The sequence below is a fragment of the Corythoichthys intestinalis genome, chromosome 14 (assembly GCF_030265065.1).
Source record: "Corythoichthys intestinalis isolate RoL2023-P3 chromosome 14, ASM3026506v1, whole genome shotgun sequence".
NCBI lineage: Eukaryota > Metazoa > Chordata > Actinopteri > Syngnathiformes > Syngnathidae > Corythoichthys > Corythoichthys intestinalis.
The window spans coordinates 46,890,652-46,902,626 of record NC_080408.1 but is presented as its reverse complement, the minus strand read 5'-3'; the positions used below and the strand labels follow the sequence as shown (position 1 = coordinate 46,902,626).

The following is an 11,975-nucleotide window of genomic DNA, read 5'->3' as shown; positions in this document are numbered from 1 at the left end:
TTGCATATCATTTTCCCCCCCAAAAAATGGGGAGGGCAATTTTATTTTTTACAAAATAATTTTTTTTTTTCTTTGATTGAAAATATTTTTTTTTATGATTGAAGCAACTTTTTGGGGGATTGAATGATTTAGACACAAATGCCCTACCTATAATATGGTCCAAACACAAAAAGGATGGCTAAAATCAAAGAAAACTTTTTTTAATGAAAAATTAAGTGGTCAAATGCAAATTTTGGAGTCTCAAATATTTTTTGGGATTCAAAAATTTTTTTCTATGATGATTTTTTTTTTTTTTTTTTTTTTTGATTTAATTGATTTTTCTTTTGAATTTTTTTTTTTTTCGAGGCAACCTATTTTTTGATTGATTAATAATGACACAAATGTCGTAGCCAAAATGTGGCCCGAACACAAAACAACATGACTTCAATCAAAAAAGTTGCTTCAATTAAAAAAAAATGACTTAAATAAAAAAAGAACATTCAAATAAAAGTAGCTTTCAATTTTTTTTAATTTCTAATTTATTTTTGCATTCAAACTTTTTTTTTTTAAGTGACATTTTTTAAAATTGAAAATATGTGTTTTGATTGTAGCAACTTTTTTTTTGATTGAAGCAACTTTTTTTTGATTGAATAATAAAGAGACAAATCTACCTCCATATGGCTCCGCCCAGGGGATATAATTTTTGACTGAGGTAACTACATTGGCACGACAACGGCGGGCGTACCATATTCAATGGATGATGATCTTGGTGAAAAGTATAGCTGTCCTGCCAGCAGCCTGATTTAGAATTCCCCTCAAGAATGATGGGAAACAACAACAAAAAAAACGCTCATTTTCAACTTATTATTATAAATATTCTTGTAAGTTAATTTTATTGCTGACACTGCGTTTCGGGGTCATCAACATGTTGTGCCACCCTTTCCCCTAAAGTCAAACTCCGCCTCTGCTCACAGCAGTGGCTCCTTAGAGTGTTATTTTGTTTTTCTCCTCCACAAACAGCCATTTCGGTCTAAATTTGTCATTCTTTTGGTTTTTCTCCATACAAGGCGCGCACAATAGCGGTACACACGCATGCTGGATAGATTATGCACTACTACTAAGCTACCACAAAGACCGTGTTCTATTTCACCTACAGTGTGTGTTGGAGTTTTGGTATTGGAAATAAAAGTGCCAGTGTATTACTATGCAAGCTAGACGGCACATGACTAGAAATGTAACAACACTGGTTGTTAATAACAGCTTTAGAGTATAACAGCGTTTTCTAACTGCATTATTTTTTTCAATAGTGAGTAACCTAATTATTTACCTTTCCAATCTTTGCAACGCCGTTACCGTTACTGAGGATGTGAACGGGCGTGTGACTACAATTTAGTTGAATGAAGCGCAAGTTGTCTGATTTTGTCACACATCCGCCTGCCTGCCCTGGAGAGAGCAGAGCGGGAGGGGTTGGGGGTTGGTGATGCTGTTGCAAAAGCGATGATGATAGGTGGCTCGGAGTGTTATCATAGCATTCGTGTCATTGTTAGCATTAGCATTTAGCCTGTCCGAGTATCATATGAAATGAAAATAATGTACCGTTTTCCTGCTGAGTGTACATTATCATCACCAAGTTGGCGTTTTCCTTGTAGACACTCCAATATTATAGTATTTTTATTTTTTTATGACCAAAAATAGTCACTTGCCCAAAACTTGTCTTGAATGACATATCCATGAACCTTGTGTGATGTTTATTTAATCATAACAAGTAGAGCAAAGACAGGAGAGGTACTGTAGGAGATTCAGTGCCTCACCTGCATATTGAAAAATATATCTTTATATACTAGGGGTGCGATGATACACACAAGTCACGGTTTAGTACGTACCTCGGTACGGGGGTCTCAGTTCGGTGCTGGTTCAGTACAACAGGAAAAACAAAAAGGTATTTTTCTAACAGCATTTTAAAGTTAAACTTTTGTATACCGTTACACTCTTATATAGGTGTAAATAAAAAAAGGAAGAAAAAAAAACAAAAACAAAAAACTAATGTGACTAAAGGTTTTGGGTGCGGGGGGCAGGTTCAGTACAACAGGAAAAACAAAAAGGCTTTTTTTCTCACAGCATTTTAAAGGTAAAATTTTGTATAAAGTTACACTCTTATATGGGTGAAATAAAAAAATAAAATAAAGTGTGACCTATGTTTTTTTTTGGGGGGGGGGTAAGTTCAATCAGTTAATATAAACAACTTTGATGTGAAAGATGCTGTAGAATATAGTACAATGTAATAACGTGTAGACCATCAAAAATAATATCACTTACATTGCTGAATAATTCGTCTTACAATGAAGTAACTGGGTTACTAACTCAATTACTTTTTGGGAGAAGTAATTTATAATTAACTAATTACTTTTCAAAAGTAAGATTAACAACACTGCTAGGCTTTATATTATACTATCATGATCATCTTCATTTTTGACCTCAAATTTAATTATATAAAAAAGTGGCTGTTTTTGTAAAGAAAAAAAAATCGCTAAATCATTTTTGCACCATGTTAACGCCTTCTCTATCAACAGTTAACTTTAACATTCCAATAGTGCCTTATCCAACTTGATCTGGTAGCAAGCAAGGTGTCAGGTGGTGAACATGCTTTTAAAAAAAAAAAAAAAAAAAAAAAAACTTTTTCAACAAAAACATTGAATTTATATTTTATATTCATAACACTTTTATAAACATATTTAACAGATTATATATATATATATATATATATATATATATATATATATATATATATACATATATTCAACATATATTTAAAAACATATTTATGACAAATATATTTAATTTATATATTTATATTTAATTATATTATATTTAATTTATAAATAATAAATAAATAAATAAATACACTATTTTTCTATTTTTTAAATTGATTTATTTTTAACAAGAACAAAATGATCTACCAAAAAAAAAAAAAAACACACAATTGCGAATGATATATTTTGGCAATAATTGTTGTCAGTGGGGCAAAATGGGTAAATGTTGTTGTAAAATGCTGTAAAACTTATATTGACGAGTAAAATAAATTTGGGAGAAGGAGAAACATGGCTACAAGTGCTCTCATCACATACCAAACGTCCGAAGGAGGTGACGTCAAGGTCAAAATCGAGATCAAAGAGCATGACGTCACAAAGCACATAAGTGGTCAGCTCTTTGGTCTGATATGCCACCTGCAGCATCCTTTCAGTCAGATGCTGCTGTTGAACGTACGAGACTCACCTGGAGACACACGACTCACTTGCACAAACTTTTCTACCACGGAACACCTCGCATCTCAACTTTTTGCAAACGCTGAAAGCCTGGGAGGTAAGTTTGATTAACTTGCAGTTGTACAGTTTATTTGCCGACTAATAGACGCATGGTCACTTGAGTGTGTGTGATGAAAAAAACGAAACAGAAATATCAAATAACGGCGTTAAAATTATAAAAACGGGGGGGGGGGGGGATGTTAGGAGCTTTTACTAACTTTAATTTGTCGCTTTTAGTGAGCTTCGTTTATGTTTGGTTCGTTATGCTAAGTTGTTGCGATGTATCTACAATCAACGTTTTATTTGTGACAATGTTTGACGGAAAATATTGATAGTTGCAGCCCGTTGTTATTGTTTTAACCTTATCGTGCTCATCATTTAACTGACTGGAATGCGTAATTCTCTTTTGTTGGGTCGAAAACGACATTTGGGAGATATCTCGTTGTGCTAAAGTTCAGCAGTTAACTGCTAAAATGTATATTTAGCAGGCAGGTTATTATTAAATTCATCATTAACTGTTCGTGCTCTACGCCAAATGCGAATTAAGGGAGCTATTTATCGTGTTTTATGTTCAATCATTTGCACAGTATTTAACATCTGCATTTTTTTTAACGTGCGATGTGATTAAAGATGAATTGAGTAGTTAAATCAGCGAAGCGTTGTATGGGATACCCCTCTGTTATCCTATTCTAGTGGTACGTTCCGAGAATGAGGACAATAATGCCTATGTGTGTTTTTACATAAAACACCTCCACCAACAATTTACCCACGAAAATCCAGCATTCACATACGTGGACATCACATTTTGGGTCATGCAGGCTACAACTTTTGTTATACAAGTGTGGCCTACACGACCCAAAATGACAATATCATCATTAATAACTATCTCTTTTTTTTCCCAGAAAAAAGAAAATTAGACATGAATAACATGTTAGTAGAAATAAAATTGGTAACATTAAATGATTTTTAAAAAAACAAAACAGAAATACACTTTGGTTATTGCTCCAATAACACTCTAAAGATGCTTGATTTTTTTTTTTTTTTTTAAACATACATTATATATATATATAATATTCATCCCCTGCCGTTAACAACGATTGACGTCCAATTCATTTTAACTGGGAGGACTACCTGTGAATACTCACTTTTCAGTCTTTAACCTCAGAGGGCTGGCAGCGATCACTCACTGCCATATCCTCTCCCAGTCAAAATGGATTGGACGTCTAGCGTCATCAATCCATGGCAGCCAACACGTTAGATGGGTGCCCCATACAGTTATGGAGCTCTGACCTCTTAGGTGAACCTGGAAGATTTTCCTCAGCACACTCGATGATCTCTTGTGGCCCGCCAGTTGGGAATCACTGGTTCAGCAAACCAATTTATGTACCCATCAGTGGTTGCTTATTCATTGTTTCGTCTACATTTCGTCTGCAGAATACATAACAGAGTGCTCTGTAGGTTCAGTAAGCTCTGATATGGACACGGCGCTGTCGAGCAACTGTGCCGAGAAAATGGCAACCAACACATTGGATCTCCAAATGGACATCAATCCTGCCACTGCGGACACCTTCAACGAGAAGAAACAAAAGTTTGCGCGGAGAAAAATGTATGTGACTAATGATGCCATTAATGAATTTAGTAATGCAATTTGATAGACAATTACAACAGCCACACTCACGCCTTGTTTATGTTTATATTTAGGTTTATTTTGAAAGAGCTAATTCAAACTGAAAAGGCCTACGTGCGAGACCTACGGGAATGCATTGACGTGAGTCTCTTTTCTGTTAAAATGCTTGTTTTTTCTTTGATTTTAAAGACAAACTCTAACCATGTTCATCTTTGTTTGGTATCATGCAGATTTACATGGGGGAGATGGTGACCAAGGAAATAGAGATCCCTCCAGGAATCGCCAATGCACAACACGTCATCTTTGGGAACATTTCGGAGCTCTATGAATTCCATCATAAGTAAGCATTTGCAGCGACTTTTTTCAAAAATGATTTATATCTTAGAGTGGACCAAGTTTAACAAATAGGCTATTCCTTGGTCAATTATCAGTATCAATAATTGTTGCCTTACATTACAGACATGACTACAAGTTTGTTTGCATGCACTTTTCCAGTCATTGAGTGAGATGTATGCAAACCTTTAACAGCAATGGCCACCGCTCTTATTTTGAAATGTATTCATTGGGTTTCTCGTCCTATCCTTCGTTAGCATCTTTCTCAAAGAGCTGGAAAAATATGAAAACATCCCTGAAGATGTCGGAAAGTGTTTCATCACATGGGTACGTATCGGTTCCTCAGGAACTACAATCATACTGAAAATTAATCATAAATAATTCTGAGCATTTTTTTTAATAGGCCGATAAATTCCAGTTATACGTCGATTACTGCAAGAACAACACAGAATCCACTCGGCTCATCATGGAGTATGCTGTGAACTATTTTCATGTAAGTTAAACATCATGTTGATCCAAGATGAAACTATATATGGAATTTCACTGTCTTACATTGTTTTTTCTCTTTCTCAACAGAAAATTCAGCAGAAGCACAGACTCGAAAACTCTGTCAATTCTTACCTGCTGAAGCCAGTGCAGAGGATAACAAAATATCCTCTCCTGCTAAAGGTATGAGGGAAAAAATCAAGTTTATTATACAGTAAACCATCATAAATTGCAGAAGATACATTCACGACACACCAGATGATAACACCACCATTCAACTTCACAATTTGAGTGTCCCTTAGCACCTGTTCTCACTCAGTTGCTGTCAATAGCAGTTCTATCGTACAATTTACAGTTTTTTTTTCTTTTTATTAAGAAGCAATGCCAACTTACACAAAGTTATTAATTTTTTCAAGACAATTTCTTGAAGACAAAAAAAAAAAAAAGATCATAGAACAAAACTTGCAGTGTTGTTTTTAGCAGCCCTTTTCATTTTCATCTTATCGCCTTTTGGACAAAAATACTTCTTAGTCTTGTCATATTTTCGTCATTTCAAAATGTGTTCGTCTTCGTCTAGTTTGAGTCGACAAAATCTCATACAAATTTTATCTAGTTTCAGTCGACAGGTACTCAAATTGTTTTCGTCTGTAACCCAACAAGTTACGTTTAGTGTGTGATGATCAACTAGCACAGACCTTTAAAGGCTCAAGCAACATTGCATTAGCCACACTAAGCTACAGGTTGCTAACCGCTACTAATATGCTATAGTTGAGCCACAACTGGATTCATTACATTATTACTATTCATCCTTCACACAGCCGCTGGAAACAGAAATGTTTTTTTAATCCATCTGCAGGCGATCCATCTAACACTCCCGCTTTTGCCCACCAGCGTCACTAAAATCGACTAAAACTGAAAAGTTACTTAGTGTTGCTTTAAGTGTAATTCTGCCTTTTTTAGGATCTGCTGGAATGCTGCTGTGAAGAAGGGAAAGCTGAGCTCAAGAAAGCCCTGGATGTGACTCTCAGCATTCCAAAGAGGGCCAATGATGCCATGCATCTGTCCGTGCTGGAAGGTGACTGAACATGGGAAAGATAATTTCGCTCGTTGTTGAAGTTCAATTTGCTTACATTGCTAAATCTGTCTTCCTTCAGGTTTCGACGAGAGCATCGAGTCACAAGGCGAACTGCTCCTACAAGAGTCCTTCAAGGTCTGGGATTCCAAGATACCATTCAGGATGGGGAAAAACAGACAGCTCTTCCTCTTGAAGAAGTCCTTGGTGATCTGCAAGGTGGTCAAGGATGACAAGGGGAAGAGCAGGTACATGTACAAGAGAAAACTCAATGTAAGTCATCTTTAACACACTTTCTACCGATGCAATTGTCTTCTCCTTTTCCTTTTGGCTTTTCCCTTCAGGGGTCGCTACATCGAGTCAGTTGACTCCATCTGACCCTGTCCTCTGGATCCTCTGGTCTCACACTTACTACCTTTGTGTCCTCTTAAACTGGATTGATAAATCTCCTCTTTGGTCGTCTTTTAGACCTCCTGCCTGGGATATGGAAATCTACTTACTATCACATGCCCAAACCATTTCAGTCTTACCTCTCCGACTTTCTCCCCAAATCCTCTAACATGTGCTGTCCCTCTGATATGCTCATTCTCATTAAAGACGATCATTCCATTTCTTCCTCAGATACCTGAGATAAAGCTGACAGAGGACCTTAAGGGAGACTCCCACAAGTTTGCCTTTTCTTTGGGCCGAACCTTGACATCGGGCAACATTGTTCTGAAGGTTAGATGTTCTTCCTCTCCTCTTTTCCTCCTTCAGTTTGATCAGTGTGTCAGATTTCCACATGCTGCTCTAACAGATTATAAGCCACTTTGACATGATGCTCAGCGTTTGTGTCCAGCTCGACTTAATTTAATTAACGTTCTTCTCTGAATATGTTATTTTTAGCCTCCACTGTATTTTTTCCCCCATCCACATGAATAAAAGTTAAACAAAGTTTTGTAACTGTAGAAGAACATCATATATTTGTTAAAACTCCACCGAATAAGAGGTGGTTTTGTGCTTTGTTCAGACTTGTGTGGAAAGACAGTGAAAATTCTTAAAAGTGGTTGATTTCCAAATGGCCTTAACCTTTGACTGTCTTTCTTATCAATAGGCTTCTACGACTGAGACCAAGATGGACTGGATCGACCATATTCAGAAGCTGATCCCGGAGCACACCATCCACCTGGGGGAGGCACTCAAGGAGCCCAGACATATTCCCAAAACTAGCACAGAGCAGCGCCACAAAAGTCGAAGGTAACCAAAGAAACTTCCATTCTATCCAAGGGCTTATTGATTTACAACAACCAACAAACAGTGGTGCCTTTTTGAATGAGCAGCACATCTGTTTGTCGGTCTTACACTGTTCTCACGTTCTCATTTCATTCGATCTACTTTGATTATGACTTTTATTTTAATCACTGGATTGTATTTTATGTGCCAAGTTGGGATATGTCACTGCTGTACTAAAGGAAATCAAGTGACTTTAACACAACACATTTTTACATAACATATTTACTTAAATCAGACTGATGTTTACAATATGAGGATTTGTATTTTTTAACTGAAATTTACGAAAGACTTGACTTGATACAGAGACGGTTTTGGACCATTACAAAATACATGTTTGTTAATGTGCTAGTAGAGCTAACTAATACAAGTATACAGTAAATACCGAGTGTGAAATGGCAAGTTTGTGACTTCGCAAAGGTTATAACTTGATTTATGGCTATTGTTACCTGGAAATGGCTTTAAACTTTTGAGATTCGGATTTCATAATGATTTATTACTTGCATTTACAGCATGTGACTTACTCTCTTCAATGGTATATAGTCGGAATATATTTTAAAAACAGAATTGTTACGTGTTTTTTTGTTTTTGTTTTTTTTAAGGAATGGAAAAAATCATGAAGATGAAGGTGTAGGCAGTGAATTAGAGTGGCCAGTAGGAACGATCGAGGCCTGCTACTTTGGAGGACCCTGGCTATTACCTGGATCAAAGAAAAGTGGGGTTCTCAAAATATGACATTCAAACAGTATGATATACAAAAAGGAACTTATATATTATCTTGCACACGTTGACAAATTCCTGGTAAAAAGAAACCAAAGAAAATAGCTTTGGACCATTTCGAAAAGTCAAGTTTTACTATGTGTATAGAGTGTATATAATTTGTGTGGGTTTTGTACACTTAAAAAAATATATTTCTTGTAAATAGTTGAATTAAGTTATGTTTTTTTCTAAATAAAAAATTATTTTTTCTTTACAAAGATTGCGTTTGTCATTGTTTAAAAATAATTTAAATACATATGTTTGTGGAGGCATGAATTGATAGAAGAAATTAGGATTATGTACTATAGGTTTTTTCTTCAAATGCTTTTGATGCATTTAACACCACTGCTCAAAAATTCGTAACATCACAGCCGTTAATATTTAAAAATGTCCAATTACAAAGATGTCCCCCATTTAACATTTTAATGAGAGTAAAATGCAGTCCTTTACTACACTTTTAAGGACTATACAAGAGGTTGTGAGATGCAAATTTGGGTGTACAAACACTACCGTTCAAAGGTTTGGGGTCTACGCGACCCTAAACTTTTAAGTCGGTTTAAAAGTTTAGGGTCGCTTAGAACCCAAACTTTTGAACGGTAGTGTATGTGTCAAGTTCTGTTAAGGTAAGTGCTCTTATACTGAATAAGTGCACCAAATTGTTTCCGTTTATGTGTGAATGCGTGTATTGTTGTTGTCCAATTGGGGTCGCCATCCTCGCAGAAACTAAAAGTTTACTCCTTCCACGTTGTCAAACTAGTCCTGACTCCAAACCATTAAACTGAGGAAAAAATGCTCGTCATGCAATACATACGTTTTTTTTTCCGTTTTTTTTTTTTTTTTTTTTTAATTCAAAGAATAAAATTTAAATGAATAAAAACGTTAAAAGACGCTGGTTATGGTTCAAAATAAAACTCTGTGCGGGTTCAGGACAACAGGGGAAAAAAAGGACTTTTTTCTCACAGCATTTTGAAGTTAAAATTTTGTACACACTCTTATATAGGTGAAACTTAAAAAAAAACTGTAAAACGTTTGACTATAAACATTTTTGTGTGACTATAAACATCTTTGATGTGAAAGATGTTATAGAATGTATAACTTAATAACGTGTAGAACATGAAAAGTAACGTCTGTTACTTTGCTGATTACCTAATTACTCTTCCAGTGAAGAAACTGAATTACTAACTCTATTACTTTTTTGGCGATGTATTTAGGCTGTAACTATTTACTTTTTAAAAGTAAGATTAACAACAATGCTGGGCACTATCATTAACTATCCTGATCATCTTCATTTTCGACCTCAAATTAATTTTAGAAAATTCCGCTGTTTTTGTAAAGAATAAAATCTCTAATTTGTTTTGCACTATGTTAACGCCTCCTCTGCCAACAGTTAACTTTAACATTCCAACAGCGCCTTACCAAACGTGACCTGGTAGCAACCAAGGTGTCTGGTGGTGACCATGTTATGTAAAAAAAAAAAAAAACTTTTTGACATATATACTTAATCCCCAATTAAATATGCAATTTTTTCAATGTTATATTTATTGATTTAAAAAAAGAAAAAAAACAGACTTTATTCCTCCCCAACACCAAGGGGTGCTGCAGCACCCTCAGCACCCCACTTCCCGCGCCACTGACGTCGTATGTTGAAAAAATTGTATGTTGATGCGTTCGTATGTACAACTGTAATTTAAAAAATTGCATTACTACTTTTCAGATTTTTTTTTGTGCAATTTACAATTGTGAATGATATACTTTGGCAATAATTGTTGTCAGTGGGGCAAAATGGGTTAATGTCAGGCCCGGAATGGTTAATCGAGAGGATCGGGACAAATCCCAGTTGGCCGGCCGGCCAGGAGGACGGAGTTAGAGTATAACGGCGTTTTTTTTTTTCAGTAGTGAGTAATCTAATTAATTACTTTTCTCATCTTGGCAACGCCGTTACTGTTACTGACGATGTAAAGGCGTGCGTTACTACGCGTTACTACGTTGGTTGAATGACGCGAGAAAAGTCAGAGACATGGACTCACGGAGACATGACAGTAGAGTGGGAGTGGGGAGGAGGGAAGGAAATTGTGACGCCGTTGCAAACGTGATGCTTAGTGGCTCCAATAATACCTGACTGTAGCTGATAGCCTACAAATACACCCACATGGTGCTAAGGTACAATGCTAGATATCACATATACAGTGGGGAGAAAAAGTATTTGATACACTGCCAATGGGAAAACCCATTGGCAGTGTATCAAATACTTGTTCTCCCCACTGTATATAGAACTTGATGCGAAATGACAGACACGGCGGCGTTAGCACATGTATAGAGACCTAGATGCGAAATGATAGACTCGCCGGTGTTAGTAAACAGCCGCCATCTTAATGGCTCTATTGTAGAGAACCTTCCCAGCGAACCTACAGTTGTGGTCAAAAGTTTACATACACTTGTGAAGAACATAATGTCATGGCTCTCTTGAGTTTCCAGTTATTTCTACAACTCTGATTTTTCTCCGATAGAGTGATTGGAACAGATACTTCTTTGTCACAAAAAACATTCATGAAGTTTGGTTCTTTTATGACTTTATTATGGGTTAACAGAAAAAGTGATCAAATCTGCTGGGTCAAAAATATACATACAGCAACACGAATTAGCAATTTCTTGTGAGTGATTATTGACTTGAACAATCATTGACTTGAACAAGTCAGGAAAGTCACTTGGAGCCATTTCAAAGCAGCTGCAGGTCCCAAGAGCAACAGTGCAAACAATTGTTTGTAAGTATAAAGTGCATGGCACTGTTTTGTCACTGCCACGATCAGGAAGAAAACGCAAGCTATCACCTGCTGCTGAGAGAAAATTGGTCAGGAGGGTGAAGATTCAACCGAGAATCACCAAAAAGCAGATCTGCCAAGAATTAGAAGCTGCTGGAACACAGGTGTCAGTGTCCACAGTCAAGCGTGTTTTGCATCTCCATGGACTGAGAGGCTGCCGTGCAAGAAGGAAGCCCTTTCTCCAAAAGCGGCACCTTAAGGCTCGACTGAAGTTTGCTGCTGATCACATGGACAAAGAAAAGACCTTCTGGAGGAAAGTTCTGTGGTTAGACGAAACAAAAATCGAGCTGTTTGGCCACAATGCCCAGCAATATGTTTGGAGGAGAAAA

General features: G+C 36.4%; 1 protein-coding gene across 1 annotated transcript; it reads left to right on the top strand.

The window, feature by feature from the left end:
* The first annotated feature begins 3,077 nt into the window (after positions 1-3,077).
* Positions 3,078-8,948, top strand: LOC130929413 (triple functional domain protein-like). Its single transcript, XM_057856519.1, has 12 exons — positions 3,078-3,339; positions 4,716-4,887; positions 4,983-5,049; positions 5,139-5,248; positions 5,499-5,568; positions 5,645-5,734; positions 5,818-5,910; positions 6,688-6,802; positions 6,882-7,072; positions 7,421-7,519; positions 7,893-8,035; positions 8,671-8,948. Exons 1-12 carry the CDS (start codon positions 3,078-3,080, stop codon positions 8,801-8,803), a joined length of 1,545 nt encoding a protein of 514 aa, XP_057712502.1. The 3' UTR covers positions 8,804-8,948.
* Positions 8,949-11,975: the final 3,027 nt, after the last annotated feature.